Source organism: Myodes glareolus, chromosome 22 (genome assembly GCF_982192425.1).
Source record: "Myodes glareolus chromosome 22, mMyoGla1.1, whole genome shotgun sequence".
In the NCBI taxonomy this organism is placed as follows: domain Eukaryota; kingdom Metazoa; phylum Chordata; class Mammalia; order Rodentia; family Cricetidae; genus Myodes; species Myodes glareolus.
In genome coordinates, this window is record NC_142047.1 from 61865858 (window position 1) to 61884718 (window position 18861).

At 39.3% G+C, this 18861-nt stretch overlaps 1 protein-coding gene across 1 annotated transcript in view; it reads right to left on the bottom strand.

Moving 5' to 3' along the window:
* The window catches only part of LOC148118628 (contactin-associated protein like 5-1-like), a 901008-nt gene that overhangs the window by 258016 nt on the left and 624131 nt on the right, over window positions 1-18861 (bottom strand). The window contains exon 13 of the mRNA XM_087900698.1: window positions 4366-4566. Within this exon, the coding sequence (XP_087756824.1) occupies window positions 4366-4566 (201 nt within the window). The remainder of the gene's footprint in view (window positions 1-4365; window positions 4567-18861) is intronic.

The window sequence follows — 18861 nt, forward strand, 5'->3', positions numbered from 1 at the left end:
TGTCTGTCTGTACACCTTGTAAGATGCAATACCAGTTGATCTAGTAAGACCGGCCCACTACTACACTAGCAGGAAGAACACTATGCAAGGAACCAACCACATTCTGGTGAATTTAAGTCCCTTGCCACAGGATCAAATCCATACCTGGGAGCATTATTGGGCATTTGGGCATTGGTCATGGGTCCTAGGAGAGAGCCTACTTATATATATAATACATATATATATGTGTGTATGTATATTTATGTATATATATACTAATATATATTTAATTAAAAACAATCTTTTCTCATTTTACACGTCAAATCCAGTTCCCATTCCTTTCTTTTCTCCCTCTCACCCCACTTTCCTCCCATCCCAGCCCCCATCAACTCCTCATAGAGGGCAATAAGTCAACAAAGTCTAGCACATTGTTGTAAGATAGGACCAAGGCCCTCTCTACTGTATCTAAGCAAGCAAGGTATCCACCCAATGAACTGAGTTCCAAAAAGCAGAACAAAGCAGTGGGAATAAATCCTCATTTACTGCCTGAGGCTCCACAGTCTGCCCTAGCCATACAATTGTCACCCACATTCAGAGGGCCTGGTTTGGTCTTATTCTGCTTCCCTCACTGCTAGACCATAGTTGGTGGGCTCCCATTAGCTTTGATGAACTGTTTCAGTAGGTATTTCCAACATGGTCTTGATCTCTTTGCTCATATTCTCACTGCTCTCACTCTTCAACTGGACCTTGTGTGTTCAGCCCTCTGCTCTACTGTGGATCTCTGCTTCTAAGAGCCTACTACTATTATTCTGCTACATGTACACAGTATTAAACTGACTCATGATGACTTCTTATTCCCATGAATTAATTCGTCTCACAACCCCATTCAGAAAATCTTTTCTTTTTAGGAATTGATGATTAACAGAGACTCTCAACTAGCCAAGGTCATAGAATACATGCCTGGGCAATGCTCAGTTTTAAATTGAACATCTATATCACAGGCCCTCCTCCAAAGGTTCAGAGATTACTACTATAGGAGAGAAACACTGTAATATTCAAATTTAGCAAGTGAATAAAATCAAACAGTGTCCCTGGGCACCACAGGACAGCTGAACATATGAACTCAGAGGTTATGACAGCATGCACAGAGGTGTGCGATCTAAATCCAGACAAAAGTAGCAGCAGAAGGGAGGTCGACATGAAGTTCTGACCCTAGCTGAGGAGCTGTTGGCAACTGATAGTGGCTGGAGAAAGAGTCAGTTTTCTTATAAGGTGTAATCCCTGATAAGCCAACCATTTTCCAGTGGAAGGCCACAGCACCATGAATACATGGGTAGTGTGAATTGAACTAGGTGGGCACTAAAAAAAGGAAACAAAGTTGGATGGGCACTGGGTGTGCATCTGGAGGTAATGGGAGAAGAGGGACTAGACATGGGAAAAACTCAATATATAGATTTTTCAATGAAAAAATAATAGAAAGGAAATTCCCTTTCAGCTTCTTCCTCATCATAGTATCCACTGTGCTCCTTTTCTCTTGAGATGAAAACTGAGAGCAGAGACACTGGTTACTGAATGCCTGAGACAGAGAGGGTACATTCTAAATTTCAGGCTGCTTGCCTTTCTATCATCCTATCATCCTTATGAATTTAAATTTTTGTGTAAATTTAACAGGTGGTGAAATTAAACTGTAGAAACTAAGCAAGCTGGCACAATTCAGGTAAGAACTAGATTGAGGCATCACTTCCAGTATGGTCCCCCTCCCAAATCTATTCTCTTCCTATGCAAACTTATATTCAAAGAACGTAAGACAATCTAGTTAAGAAAACAATGCATGCACACAAAGGAATAACAGGGACTGGAGACATAACTGGCTCAGCAGCAAAAGTGCCCCACTGTGCCAGAGGACCTGAGTGCTATTGCCATACTCCCACATAGGGTGGTCACAACAGCCTATCTGTTGGGGGGTTTGTTAAATATAACCTCAAAGGGCACTGTGGTCATCACACACACACACACACACACACACACACACACACACACACACACCCCACACATGTGCATGCATGCATGTACACATAAATAAATAAAAGAGATGACATAACCTAACTTACATGACTGTCTGTCCTTTAGGAAAGACCCAAAGTAAGACTGGGAAAACTTCTATTTTTTCAGTAGAACACAAACATTGGAAAAAGACAAGAAAAATTAAAAGAAAGGAGGGCAGTTCCTAGAGCCAGACACCCTGAGAAGAGCTTAGGTGGCATGAGTTCATCTTAATCATCGGGGGACAGAGACCTACTCACAGAGACAGACAGTGAACCAAGTCTGCCGATGTGTGGGGAATGGAATGCAAGGAAAGGAACACAGAGAGGCAGCACTGATCTTATCAGCCTGACAAGCATGGCCGAATCCAACAGCAGTTCTGGAATTGATTTCACAGTGATGATCCTGAGTCATTAAAATAAGGGTCCCATTTTCTATTCTGAATTCTGTGTTTAAGAAGGCAAGGAGGCATGTAATTCATTGGGAAAAGATTTCCATTTCAAATAGTTAAAATTTCTTTGAAAATATTTTCAGGGTTTAAAGGGATAAGTGACAGTTATCTGGAAAATTCACTTAGGTGGAACGGTATCTTCCCTTGAAGATTCTAGATTAGTCAGGCAGTGCGGTGTACTTAGTCAGGTGTCTCCCACTCAAGCATTACTGACATTTCTGTCTCTATTGTTCCCCAGCCACTCTAAGCCTGCAAACACTAGTACAGGATACTAAACTTCATGACAGGATGTGATACTCTACTTTGGACACCTGATACCCTTGTGACTTTGAGGATGAATTAATGTTGGTGGTAATGAATGACTCCATATGGGTGGAGTGGAGCATATCTTCCATCTCAACACTCAAGAAAAAGATATATGTAGATCTCTAAGAGTCCAGGTCTAACCTGTTCTATATACAGTGTTCTGAGCCAGCCAGGGTAACATAGACTCTAGTCTGTCTAACCGTCTATGCTTTTTGTGAAAAGGAAAATGGAAAAGCCTAGCTGAGTGTTACTATCACCCTCTCTGGCTCCTGGTCCTCCAGGGGACGAGCAGGCATTTGCTCCATGCTCCTGCTACTTCAGGACGTTCTGCTGTTACCACCATGCCTTCCCTGGCAAGATGGGCTCTAAACCAGGAACAAAGGCAATTTCTCTTCTGGATGCTTTGTTAGGTGTTACATCTCAACAGCAGGAGAGATAACTAACTCACACATAGTAACCAAATCATTCGTTCACCATAAAACAACAGAACTGGAGAATATAAAGGGATAGGAATTATCTCCCTTGGTAGAGTGATTTCCCAACATGGACAACAGCCCTGAGTTGAAGGCCAGTATTCCCAGGAAGAAAACAAGTATACTTCTGTATTCTCGGCACTCCAGAGGTGGAAACAGGTAGACCAAAGATTCAAGGTATTCTAAGCTACATAGTGAGTTAAACGGAAATGAATGTTACTTGATAAATCCCATCTTAATAGCTGCTTAATTCATTAAAAATAAAAATTTACTTTTTTATCCACTAAAATCTCTTTTCCTCAGGCAACAGAAGTTCTGCGAATAGAGAACTTGTTAGCCTTATTACCTGGTGCTTACTCCTTAGATATCCTTTATTTTAGACATAACTCATAACTCTTGTGTGTAAGAACTGGGACACTTGGTGCCTTTGATGCTATCTTTCCTCTCCAGCAGTGTACAACTGTCATATTTTCCATATCAATCGCAAATGCCCTGTCCTCAAATGCATTTCTCACAAAAATTTCTTCATTTCCACAGCTGATGAGGGTGGGTATTGTCCTTATGTCATTCTGAAAATGTAGAGATAACTACAGACTCAGCAAACCTCCCTCAATATCAAAGCCAAGACTCGAAGTCTTCTTTGAGTCATATCTTTTCCTGAAGCAGAGTGAACAAATACACTTCAGTCATTTTCTTGTCAAATACCCCTCTCTTTGGATGCCTTAGCTAGTGTTTCTATTGTCATAAAACACCATGATGAAAGGAACTTGGGAAGGAAAGCTTGACGATTCTCAAGTGGCACTCCATCACTGAGAGAAGTCAGGGCAGGAGCTAGGAAACATGAACTGAAGCTTTGCTCCCCCTGGTGTTGTCAGGGTTTTTTTTTATTTATTGTTTTTCTTATATATCCAAGGACTACGTGCCCAAAGGTAGTACCACCCATAATTGGCTTGGCCCTACCACATCAGTCACTAAGAGAATTATCATTTGAAGACATTTTTTAAATTGAGGTTCCCACTTTTTCAATGACCCTAGCTTGTGTGAGGAAAAAAAATATAGTCAGAGTATTGCCATGTGGGTTTCAGGGTACCATAAAGAAGGGCAGGACCTTACCTGGTGTGTTAAGCAGGCGAGATCTCCTGCAGTGATATACCACCTCCTGTTCACAGTGCTCTGAGCCGTCAATCAGAGCCTCCAGCTGCTCCATACTGCCACCGTAGTTTAGGGTCATAGAATAGGGCTTCTCAGGGTTGGAACCCTGTACCCGAGTCAGCTCTGTACTGTTGTGCTGAACTGTCATCCAGATCTTGTCCTCTGCATAGACAACAATGCGAAGCAGGAAAGTAAGAATGAAAGTCCAGAGAAGAAGACATAGACAGTGGGTCACTCAAGCTACAATGAAGTCTCCTCTGAAGCCTCTATACAGACAATGGCATCGAGACATTCTATACTTTAAAGAAAGAGCCAAGAATTTTGTTCCTTACAGGGCTCTACCTCAAGTTAATATGGGGGAAAATAGTATTAGGAGTTACATTTATGAGTCTTTATTCCATGGACTTTATACTATATATTTAATGTAAATTATTCATTTAAAATTGACCAATACAATCTCTCTCCTTATCCCTGGGGAGACTGTTCAAAGACATTCTAAAGCACATCAAAGTCTACAGGCGCTCAGCTTTCTCACAGAAAATAGCATAGCATATTCATGTCATACACCTACTATATACTCTAAATCATCCCAATGTTGCTTTTGATACCTAATAAAAGATAAATTCCATGTAAACAGTGGTTGTAGTGCATATATAGGAAATTTTGACATGGACAAAATAGCTATGTAAGTTCAGAATAGACACAATACCAGGGGTAATTTCTTAAAGAACAATCTAATAGGTAGAAAACAACAACAGCTATAGATCCTAAGCATTTTTAAAATAACTCATTATTATCAGAAAAGAAACAATGCTGTGTAGGCATAAGGACCTGAAAATCAAGCCTTGAAGTGATATTTTAGAAACCAGTGGGGATGGCGACACAAGCTTGTAATTACAGTGCTGGTCGGGGACAGAGAGAAGATGACCCCTTGGTCTTATTGACTAGACAGCCTAGCCTCGCTAGAGAGCCCCAGGCCAATGAGAGTTTTTCTTAGGAACAAAAACAGGTTGGGAAAATGGCTCAGAGAGTATACTGCTTTTACAAAAAACCCCACATTAGTTATCTACAACTATCTCTGATGCCATCTTAGGAGAGCCTAGTGCTCTCTTCTGGTGTCCACAGGTGTTTGTACTCACATGCACAGCTCCCAGCCCCACTCCAAACATAAATACACACATTCTTTTCATCTCCAATGAAAAATTCAGATGAATAACATCTATGGAATGACACCTGAGGTGCCCCTGGCTTCTAAATAAGTACAAACACACACAGACATGCACAAACATGTATGATGACAGTTCTTGGTTGTCAACTTGACTCCATTTAAAATTAAGTAAAACCCAAGTAGTTAGGAACATCTGTGAGGAATTTTTCTTGGTTAAATCATTTGAAATTATAATCTTCTGTTGTGGGATGATCCACCTTTAATCAGGACCACGCATTCTGGTGACAGCCTATGGAAGGGGCATGGAGAGAAGAGAGCTTCTGCTCTTTATCTGCCTGGTCTCACTTCTGCTGGAAAGTCCCTTCACTGGCATGAGAGTCAACTTCTTCAGGATTCTAGCGTTTACTAAAAAAAAAAAAAAATAACTGGGAAATCCAGCCTCATGGACTGAACAACTTATGTATTCTTGGACTTTCTACTGGTCAACAGCCAGTGCTGGGTTAGCTAGACCACAGCCTGTAAGATGCTGTAATAAATTCCATATACGTATGCCTCTTTTTCTGTTCCCTTAGAGAACCCTGGTCAACACAACATCCATACATATCTGAAAAATTATCAGGATTTTTTCATATTGAATGTTTTCAGATACATAGCATTCTTTCAGTAAGAATGAAAGAACAAGGCAAGGAGGAATGAAAGATAATGGAAAGAGAGGAATATGGTTTGAAAGACAGTCAGCTCTGTGCTTGAAAGCCATTTTTGCCATTATGAAACTTAGGTCACTTCACTTCACTAAACTCAGGGTTTTAATCGATGACAGCATATGATGATGAAACCAGGGCATCAGTGGCCACTACACAGGCAGGCAACAGGGCTACTGATGTGCAGGAGAGCTGTCATAGCAGTTAAGACAGTCTACCTGCCATACAGAAGTCCCATGTTCAGTTCCAGCACCCACTTCAGATGGCTCATAAACACCTATTGCTCCAGTTCCAGGGTATCCAAAGCTCTCTCTCCCCTCTGAGGAAACTGTACTCACAAGTGAACATACCCATCCACACATAGACACACGGAGACAGAAATAAAAATAAATAAATCTTAAAGTTGCAAAGGACTGTGTGGAATGTCTGTAGGATATTATTGTGCTAACTTGGGTAGAAGCACTTGCTGCATCTTGACACGGAGATTAATTCTGAACATCCCCACAACTAAAGCACAGGAGGAAACAGGAAGACTTAAAAAGCGTTTTCCATCTGAGAATCTTGCCCACATAATTGCAACACTGTTCTTCATAGATTCAAAGGGCAGAAAAGGAACTGAGCAGAGCAATCATGTGGTTTCTTCCCTCTTCCACCCTCTTAGTTTTACAAATGGGGAAACAAAGGCCCATAAAGAAAAGCAATAACCCACAGCATTTCTACTAGAGAACACTAACAGGAAGGCATGCTGAGGGCAACTGTTATTATTAACTACAGGCAGCAGGATTAAAGCCATTGGTGTGGTTTCACTAAAAATAAATAAAAGGGGAAAGACCTCACTGTGCGGCCATCCTGCGCTAATTCTTTCCTCCAATTCTTTCTGCCATCCTCACACCTCAGTCTCGGTATGTTAGAAGATTAAAGAAATGGTTTGTTTTTAACTATTTCCTTAATAGTTGTTATTAATAGTAATAGCTGTTATATCATGCACTTACGTTATGCTGAGTGACTGTGAATCATCCTAGGAATAGTTTCCCAAATCAACTAATTGATAAGCAAAATATCTCCAGAAAACATGTGCTTTGTTGTCTTGAAATGGTACTGTATTCTTCTGTAAATTCTAGTGAAAAAACTAACTATATTGAATCTTTACTCCTAAAATAAAAATTACATAAACCCATAGTGCTACGGAAGTTACCTGAAAGCCCATATTGTAAACAGATTCACCTGAAACTCCACATTTTTTTTGAAGTCTGGTTTAGTTATAGTTTCTATTACTGAGATGAAACAGTACCACCAAAAAGCAAGTAGGGGATAAAAGGGTTTACTTTGCTTATACTTCCATATCACTGTTCATCATCGATGGAACTCAGGTTAGGAACTCAAACGAGGCAGAGACCTGGAGACAGGAGATGATGTAGAGGCCATGGAAGAGAGCTATTTAATTGCTTTGCTCCATATGTCTTCCTCAGCCTGCTTTGTTATAGAATCCAGGACCAAAAGTCCAGGGTTGGTCCCACCCATAATGATCTGGGTCCTTTATCATCAATCACTAATCCAGAAATTGCCCTACAGGCGTACTTATGGACCAGTCTTATGGAGGTGCTTTCTCAACTCTCTTCTCTGATCAGAGTCTCTTTCCTCTGATGACTCTAGTATGTGTCAAGATAGCATGAAACTATCCAGTACAATGATAATACACACAAATGTTATAATGATAACAAAAAGATATTATTCAATAATTGGATTCTATAGAATGAAAAATAAAAATGGCCAGCTTTGAAATGGACATGATATTTATAAGAAGGTTGATGTTTATTTCTGAGGTGTATTAATGCAGCCCTGAAGCTTCTTTCCTCATGCTAGGTAATACTTCAGACATTGTGGAATAATTTTAAAGATATGACAGATATAATAAAATATCAAAGAATGAAGACCATGGAGAGAAACGATTACTCGAAAACTATAGTGCATTGGCTAGTTTTGTTTCAAAGACTTCCTGACAATTACTCATTCTCACTTCCATCTATCTATTATATATTTAGCAATGTTTTATAATTTATCTACTATCTACCAATTGTCAGTGATCTATTATTGATCTGAAGGTCTAATATCATTCATCCATCTATCTGTCTGTCTACTATCTATCTATCTATCTATCTATCTATCTATCTATCTAATATTTACTATCAACCTATCATCTATCAGCACTTAACTTGTCTCTATTTTCCATGTTTCCAACCTGGTTCTAAAAGTAGTCCATATATCATCACTCAATCATCAGTTTGACATTTCTTTCTATATTAGATGTACATTTTCAACTTTTTTATTTATTTATGTGACTGTTTATTTATTTAATTACTTCAGTGCAATCATGTTCTGTCTTTGGCCAAAATGGAGATGGAAGCTGTATCAGAGTTGAATGTTCATTTTACATATGCTCATGTTGCCAATTCTGCCTCTGGATATTGAATGGAAAGTAAATTTGAAATAATTCAATTTAATACTTGGCACTTTTGATATGTGTAATGTACATAAAATAAAATAGAACTATTCATGGCTCCACATTGCTCCCCACAGCATAGTTAATAGGCATCACAAGTCTAGCTATAATCATAGAGTTAGGATGATGATTGGAGATGAGGATACTCACATCACAGGATTCACTCTAAGTAGCTTTGTGCACATACAAACAAGGTGACATTGTTACCTAGGTTGACTCCTCTGTGGACTACCCGATTACTTTAATTAAAATGGACCTGTGAAGCTGATGCGTGATTCATCGACGGGGCAGTGAAAATTTTTGTGTTAATTTTGGAGTCAGAGTTTTGGTGTATGTGTGTGATACCAAATAGTTGTCAACATGACAGAAACCACAATCATCTATGAGATAAACTGGGCATATCTCTGCTGAAATTTCTAGATTAGACTAGTTGAGGAAGAATAGACCATTTTAAAGGAAGCAGCAATATTCCATATGATACAATCCTGGACTGCACAAAAAGGAGGAGGTTAGCTGAGCACCAGCATTCATCCCTCTCTCCCTGCTTCCCTACCTCAGAAGCAATGTTACCGAGTGTCTCAAGCCCTCTCTGCTCTCCTACTACAGATACAATGCGACCATTTGTCTCAAGTCCTCTGTCCTTGCTTCCCTACTACAAATGCACCGTGAGCAGCAGCAGTCTCAAGTCCCCAGTGCCATTCCTTCCCCATGATGGATTATATCTTTTCACTGTCAGCCAAACATATGTTTCTTTCCTAAAGTTGGTTTGCTTAAACATATCATTTACTTCTATAGCATGGAAGTGATTAAAATAGCATGTCTGTTGGATACATTCTAAGAAAGGGCCCTGGACAAATCATGACAATTGTGAAGCCATTATAACATTTCAACAGTGATATCTCATGATATTACTGACATTAATATTAGTCTTTGCACCCACGATATTAACATTATATTTTGAAGTTATATATTACCAGCACACATAACATGCTACATGACAACCAAATGAGTACCTAATATTTATGTTACAAGCATGTACAATCGCTGTTAGTAGACTGCATGCCTTCCAGGTAATTGTCAATGAAATTCATCCCACTGTTAAAAGTTAGGCACTCCCACATTAGAATTTTCTACAACATTAGAAAGTGAACCAGAATGTCATTCCTTAGAGTTGAGGGTGTGAATATTATTCTTCAGATGAACTTACAAGTCATGACAGATTGATCATAACATCATTGCTGCTATGCAGGACCAATTATTCCCACCTTCCCCAGTGTTAATCACACTGTAATAAGCTCATAAATCTCTATTTTTTTTCTCTCCTGGTTATCTTGAAATTCCTCAAAAGAATTTGTACTTTACAATTTGTCAACATTATTCTGCTTCTACTTGTTTTATCCAGTTGAGTTTCTTCTACTCCTTTGACTACCTAGTGCCACACAATCGCAATATTGGAGACAGAGCTTCATTATGACTCTCCTAACGTGAGTCAGTATGGATTTACCGAAGACCATGACTTTGCCTAATTGAGGTGTACAATGGGTATATATCATAGTATGTGCATGTAATCTAAAAACTGGGGTGTGTTGGAATCCTGAAGATTACTGGCCTGGAAACTTAGCAAATGTAGTGAGTTCCAGGATGTGGAAAAAGAAAAAGGTGAGGAATGACACCTAAATTTGTTCTGTGGCTTCTACATGTATACATACATTTGAGTAGATACGTTTACCTAGACAGTCATAACCACGCACATATACACAAAAGCAAACATAAAGTCATAGTCTTACAGTTAAACCATTAAAGTATTAACTTGTATAAGACACCATTCAGCCTAATGACATGGTATGAGAAATAAGGATCCCTGTGTCTCTGTCCACATCAGGGATCTTACTCTTTTTATGTATATAGTGATGCAAGGAGAGCAGGAGAATTCTGGGGAGGAGGAAGTTGATTCTTCCCACTCCTGCCCAGTCCTCCAAAGCAGCAGGATGTAAGCTGTCCCACTGAAAAAGGTACTAAGCCACATGGCTAAAATAGATCAGAAAAATGGGTTCATCAAGATGTGAGAGTTAGCCAGTAAGAGGCTAGACCTAATGGGCCAATGAACATTATAACTTATAGAGATCTTCTGTGATTTTTCTCTGGGACTAAACAGCTGGGGGGCCGGGCAGGACAAAAACCCCAGCAAGCAGGCCCAGCCTCTCCATGCTACAATATAGTGTTTACAAATTATGCCCATCAAGCAAACTGCATGATGAGGTCCTAAAGCATCATACGCAAATGTTACCATATAGAATTATGTGAACCAGAAAAGCATTCAACTGTTTTCCCACAGAGCTGTGAAATTTTCTAAGATATGCACAGTATTATGCCTTTGTGTCCAAGGGTATGATGAGTTATTGGATGCCCAGGTACAAACTCATGACAAAATGCATTCTCTAAATTTTCTAAAAGTTAAGGAGAAAGTTGTTGTAGTTGTTTGAGTGGGAATGGCCCCCATAGGCCATTCCTAGGCCAAGTTTGAATACTTGGTCCTAGGTTGGTAGAATATGTTAGGAAGGATTATAAGGTATGGATTTGGTAAAGAAGGTGTGTCGCAGGGGGGTGGGCTCTGAGGCGTCAAAAATTTCCCACCATGCCCAGTGAACTTCCTGTTTTCTGCTGGCAGTTTTGAGATGTGAAATCTCAGCTGTTCCTTTGCCATGCTTTTGGTCTAACACCATGGACTCTAAATTTCAAAAGCTGTTAAGTCCGATTAAATTCTTTATTTTGTAAGTTGCCTTGATCATGTGTTTTTATTACAGCAACAGAAAAGTAACTGATAGACAAAGAAATCAGAAAACAGAAAGGAAGTGGACTTTGTTCTGACAGGGCTGGCTGTGATTTTTTTTTTTAAATATGGAAGACACTTGGAAAGTGATTGAATGCTCAACTGACCATTCTAGTAAGTTTGGAAGAAAATAGTACGGAGAGCAGTGTAGACCATGAAGGCCCAACTTAGAAGTTTTAGAAGGGGATGATATTAGTAACTAATCTAGAGACCATTCTTGTGATTCTTCAGCGAAGACTGGCTGCTTCTTGCCTTCATCCTAAGACCCATCCTTAAGCTGAAATAAAAAGGAATGAACTAACTTCTTTAGCAGAGGAGATTTCAAGGCAGCCTAATAATGGACTCTGTGGTGTGGTTATAAATAATTACTCCTGTGAAGGTCTACAATGAAAATGAAGAAGCAGATGAAAAAGAAATAGAAAATAAAGTAAACATATTTAAGAGAAAGTGAATATTACAGTATGTAAGGTTGGAGCTAAGGCTTAAGTTGAAGATAGAGAGAGAGAGAGAGAGAGAGAGAGAGAGAGAGAGAGAGAGAGAGAGAGATTAAGTTAAGGCCAAATCTGCATTGGAATAAAAGGGAGGATGCCCTCAGGGCAGTACCTCACACAGGCTTCCAATTTGGGCGGGGGGGGGGGGGGGGGGAGGGCTAAGGTGATTTCTGCTTCTAAAAAGCAATAAGAACAGATGTTTCAATTGTTATTCAATGGGATCGGGCTCCGTCTCAATTTGTTAATGAAACTTAGTATACTTCATATACTTCTGATTTTAGTGTTATGAAGGATACAGGAGCAAAGGTGTTCTGGACCTTCTTTCACTGTTAAGAAGAACCACTGAGGCCACTGTGTTACAGAGAAGTTCATGCATCCAGTCTGGGAGTGAAGAAGTGGCTCAAAGAGGCTATTCTGAAAGGTGAGAAATGTTGCAAGGAGTCGCTTGTTGTTTCCTGGCTGCTCAGCCCCAAATAATCACACAGAAACTATATTATTTAAATCACTGTTTGGCCCATTAGCTCTAGCTTCTTATTTCCTAACTCTTACATCTTAATTTAACCATGGCAATGACTTACTGGGTAAAGTTGTGGCATTTGTCTCCGGCAGGGCTACATGGCTTCTCCCTAACTCCACCTTTCTTCTCCCAGCATTCAGTTTAGTTTTCCACACCTACCTCTATTCCTTGTGCAGTCCCAAGACAGTTTGTTTGTTAGCCAATGGTATTCACAGCATACAGAAGGAAAATCCCACATCAGAGAAAGTTAAACATAAATTTTGTTGAATATCTCAAAATGTTAGAGTCTACAAAGTCATGGGTATCTGCCTACAAGAGATGAACATAGGCAGTAGAAATCTGCTATGAAAGAGAGATTTATGTTTCCACAGCAAAACTGGAAGGAGAGAATTATCTAAGCTCTTTCACATCAGACATAAAACTATAAGAATTGGAGTTTTTCCTGTGGCTTTCAGTCATGCTTTGGTCCAGTATTTTTTTATGCTGTACCCATAATGACAGAATGTCCCTAAATCTTATTGTCAAAGAAATTCATCAATTCCTTTTTAGTTTATCCTCAGGATGATTTGTAGAACAAAGGCAGACAGCAGCCACAGTTTGCCAAACTTTCCAAGAATAGTCTCTAGCATAGTTGCTAACATTGCTCCTCCCTGAAACCTCTTGAGTTGGGACTCCATAGTCTACCTTTTGGAAAGGTCATGTGTTTTCTGTACTGGTATATGTTGGAAGTATGCAATTTTATTATTTGTTTTTATAGGAGGTTATATTAAGGAATTGATTTTAGGCTCAGAAAAGACTTTGGAATTTAAAAGTGTAGAGACTGCAAATAACTGCAGTGATTCTTGACACTGAAATAAATGCATTTTACACTATGAGATATGGTCACAAGCCTATGGGGGTCAGGGTGTACAATGTGGTAGTTTAAATGACAATGCTTCCTGTACTATCATTGTTTGAATACTTGGTTTCCAGTTGGTAGAAGGGTTTTGGGAAGAATTGGGAGATGTGGCCTTGGAAGAGATGGTGTGCCATAGGGATAGGCTTTGAGGCTTCAAAAGTATCCCACCATCCCCAGGGTGGTTTCTGATTCTGGCTCAGAGTTTTGAGATATGATATTTCAGCTGTTCCTGCTACCATGCATCTGCTCCACCTTCATGGAGTCGAATCCTCTGAAACCAGAAGCCCAATTAAATGCTTTCTATTATGAATTGCCATGGTTGTAGAGTTTTAGCACAACACTAGAAAAGCAACCAATATAGACTGTGTAAGAGTGACCAATGTTTCTATTTGTTATGAATGTCTTGAATATTACAACTAAATGAGGGATTCCAGGCGATCTGCTGGAGATAGATGAAGGGGATGGAGTTTCAGTGAGGCCTGGTCAGTTGTTGCAGACCTCAGTGTTCCACAAGGACTAACTGACAAAGAAGAAATTTTCATCTGTGAAGTACAAGATACTGGGCTTAGGTTGAAACCCTATAGAATAATATCTACCACGTAAAGAGATAAATTCATCATGACTATTTTTATTGGGCAATTTCAAAGCTACTCTTTTGTTCTTGTGTTGTATAATGATCTCAATTAAAATCATAGGCTTTGCGCATAAAGGGTCTGGATGACATAGTGGGTCAAGTGTTTGTTGCTCAAGCATGAGGACCTGAGTTAAAGCCCCAACCCTGTGTGATAAAATTAGATGATGTGGCATGTATTTGTATTCCCAGAACAGTAGAGGTTGAAAGAGTAGATTCTCAAGGCTCTCTGGTCAGGTGACCTAGACAAATTAGAGAGATCCAGGCCAATGAGTATTTTTGTGTCACAAAACATAAGAAATAGGATTTGAAGCTATCTTCTGGCTTTTACATATTCCAGTACACACATATGTACACACACACACGCATATACACACACATACACACATACCACACCACACTCCAAAGGCATCCAAAGTAAAGAAGCAATGGAAGAAAGAATGTGATGACTAGCCATAACAGGATATTTTGGAACATTCTTTCTTAACAACTTTTCTGTAAGATTGTTCCTTTTCAATGCCCCAGTAAATCAGTTCTCCAGAATAGGTCACTAGACATTCTACCTGGTTCCACTGGCTCTCATTTCAGGACCTATAAATTGTTTACATAGAGAGTCACAATTCAATTTTCTTTCATATTTTTCTCTCATTACATCTGATTGGTAGTAATAATAATAATAATAATAGTAATTATAGATGCTGTCCACTGTTTATCTGTTGCCATGGGGATAACCACTCAGAAAGAAGAATAAACAAAATAAATTTTTTTTAAAGAGAGAAAGGGACCAGAAATAACTCTGATTATTAAAGTTACCTTCTGTACATATATCTGTCTCTGCACAGTCAAAAAATATTGCAGTTTTTCCTTTATCGATGTTTGGAAAAAATGGAAATCTACAGATTGTCAATACTCTGCTTAATTGAACTGAAATCACTGTAGGGAGCTACTTATGTGCCTTTAAGCAGTGTGCCAATTCACTTATTCTCCAATTGTAATAAAACAAATCTATATTAAGGTCTCAGGGGGTCACTTCTGCTACCATTATGCATATTGACAAAGTGATTTTTTTTATGCCAAGGGTAAAGAAAGTTTAAATAGCTCTTAAAAAGGGTCTCTACTTTTTCACTGTCTACTTCTGATATGCTTTTGATGGCTCCCATTCTTTTGAATTGACGCTTATTTAACTTTTCGTGTTTGTACCTTATCTTTCAATTTAACTCATAAATAATAATGGGTAAATAATTTTGACTTGGCCTGAGATTCCATGGTTTCCAGAGGCACATGTGTTAGAGGATTACATTATATGATCTAGTTCCAAATACTATATCTACTAACCATTAGATCCCTGGAAGAAGTAGGTTAGCTCCCCAAGTCTCAGTCTACTAATCTTTTAGCTGGGCAGCATCTAGCATGAAGAGCTGTGAACAATAAATAAAGACACACAGGTTGGTTGAAAGCATAGAGTCAACTCAGACTAGAAGTTCTCCCTAACACTATCCATGGCTCTTGATGTCTTTTCAACCATGAAGCCAGGAAGCCATTCTGCCGATGCTATTCCAGGGTCACTTGAAAGGTTACTGAAATAAAAGGAGGACTGAAAAGCAAGAGAGACTCCAGAATCTAAATATCCTTAAAAACTAATAGATACATTTTTGTTTTCTACTATGTTGTTTATATGTATTCTTGCATGTATATTTTCATGAATGTGGGATCATGTATGAATAGGGGGAGGTCCAGATGCCTATGTGTGTTTTGCATATGGAGGCCTAAGGTTGATGTTGGGAATCATTTTTTTTATTCTTCTTTTTTTCATTTTTTAATTACTATTATTTATTTATATATAATACCATTCAAAATTTCCACTTCCTCCCCTCTTCCCATTTCCCCTCCCTCCCTCCTTCACCCTTCCCTCTTTCCCTCTAGTCCTAAAAGGGCAGGGTACCCTGCCCCGTGGGAAGTCAAAGGCCCTACCCCTCTTTGATCACTCTTTCAACTTATTCATTAAGTCAAAGTTTTCTCAATCAAACCCAGAGTTTTCTGTCTGTCTACTATTGGTAGTCAGTTTGCTCTGGGGAACTCTTGCTCCTTTCCCAATATGGAAACACAGGTGGTCACCATTCCCACCTGTCAATTACATGGGCTCTGTGTTGGAGCCCATGAATGTGGATTCATTCTACCTTGACCAAAGGTCAGAGAGTTTAGGCCTATTCTTACTCCTTTAAGGTTACAACAGGAGATTTGACCCAGGGTACAGCTGCCTACAGGATGCTTGTCCTAGGGTGTGAGTGCTGCATGTCTTGCCTAAACAACATACTTTACTCAGGATGCTTCAGGTATAGAAGAGGTAATTGCTTTGTTGTTTTTTATAACTTGACAAAGAAGTCTTTTGTCTCCCCCCTCCCCTTTTGTAATGGGATATATAAAGCATATAAAAAATAAACACGGATAGATTCAGTATTCACTGGGCTGCCCTCCTGACTCTACTCTGGGTCTCTGTCTATTTCGTTTGCATCTCTGTTTCATCTGTCTAATACTTCTAATCTACATGGTCCTATTCTGGAATGTACAAACGTATTGAGACTAGACCCGGACAGATGGATCCTCAGCATGGGGCTAGTAACAGTTCTGGGGATATGAACTCCAGTCCTCAAGTTTATGTGGCACGAATTTCAGGTATGGAGCTATTTCCCCAGTCAATTGGCATACTTTTTTCATTATGATTATTATTGATACACATATATGCAAAAATGTATAAATACTACTTGCTGAGTCCATTTAGTGTAGCAATAACATTTTAATGAAAAATATTGAATGAACAAATTGAAGAAATCAGAGAGGAAATTTTTAAAATACTAGAAACAACTGAAAATGTTAGTACAATATATCAGGTCTTCTGGAACATAGCTAAGACAGTAGTCAGTCCTTAGAGAAAATTATACAGTGATAAGTTCTAATGTTAGGAAATCAGATCTAAAGTAAACAACCTAATGGTGCTTCTTAAATCTTTAGAAAAACAAGAAGCCAATTGCAAACCCAGTGTGCAGCAAGAAATAAATGTTATAGTGAAAATCAATGAAATAGAGACTACAAGAAAGTGCAAATAATAAGTCAATAATAGTTGGGTCTTTAAAAAGTTAGTAGTTTGGACAAACATAACCAAACACAAAGGGATAAGACCCAAATAATTAACAAAAATCAGAGATGAAAAGAGAATGTTAGAACAGACTAATCCAGATCATTTTACTATTATAAACAAATCCAGGAACCTATGCTGTAGGACCCACCTTCTCTTCAACCTTTATAATGGGAAGGATGACAATCAGCCTAAAGCAACTTCTACCACCTTTAAAAGCCATAAAGTTCTATCAAGAGGTGTTATTTCTCCCAAGAGTATCAACCCAGCTGCTTAGGGAGGAATGCTGCCCTGCCTGTTGTACCTACCATAGCCAGCTTCTTTCAGAACAGGCTGCTCTTTTTGATAGGAACATGCATTATCAGTTCCAGGCCACTGAACTCCTTGCATTAGCTGTGATGTACACAGTATCACATCCATCATCACTCTTCCACCTGCCTGTGCTGCCACATGTACGACTTCCAGACAACCTACTTGACTGAGATTTATCCTCTCGCTTCACTCTAGCCTTTACTTTTTAGGTGGCTTTTGGAGAGTTATTTTTCTGTTCCCGTTGCTTTAACGTAGCTGGCATGATCAAAGAGACCCATGAAATCTGTCTTATGGTGTAACAAGGTAGTGGATTAGATTCCACATATACTGAATCATATTTGGTAGCTGTGTGATAAAAGAAGAAAGGTTATGCGTCTGGGATGGACAGAGCTGTCAGTTAGTGACACACAAGGCTAGCATGAGGATTCCTAGTGTAATAAATACTGTGGACCCTGAGCTCTGCAGTGTGTAGCTGGGGGCTGAGGTTTAACTTAGTTAGCAGTATGCTTACCTCTCCTGAAAGAAGATAAGGGTTTGATCCCCAGCCACACATAAACTGGATCTGGTGGTACATCCTTTTGATTTCTGTACTTTGAATAAAAGTCAGGAGAATCAGGCATTCAATTATCCTCAGCTACACAGTGCATTGAAGACCAGCCTGGGTACATGAGATCCTGTCTAGGAACCTTTATAGTGATTGGCTCAAGGGAAAAGAATTTTTACATTGTTTTCTCAGTGAGGTACATATTTGAGACAGTAAACATGGAGGATGGATGATTCAGGTCCAGGACAAGCCATTTTCCCTGTTGATCTTCCCTGTTTTGTCTTTGTGGCCTGCAGGGAGAGGAGAGTTTTCCAGCCAAATTATAAATTATATGTTGAGAAGAGAGCAGTGAAGCTATGCATGGTTCTTCCAGTGGTCTTACAAGTGTCTGCTTTCTTTCTTCTGGAGACCCTTGTCATGGTCTCTTGTCACCTAGGCTGATCGTGAACTTTTCCTTTTTAAAGTAGTTCTTTCTAGGAGGCTGGAGAGATGACTCAGTAGTTAAGAGCACTTGCTACTCTTGCAGAAGATCCAGGTTTAATTGCCAGCACTCAGACTGAGGTTTGTAACCCTTTGAAACTCAAGGTCCAGGAGATATGACAGCCTCTTCTGGTTTCCATGAGCACCGGGAATACACATGGTATTTGCACACAAAAACAAACCAATGCTTATACTCACAAAATGAAAATAAATGTATCATTATAAGTGTGTGCACAGCTGTGAGATAGGAAG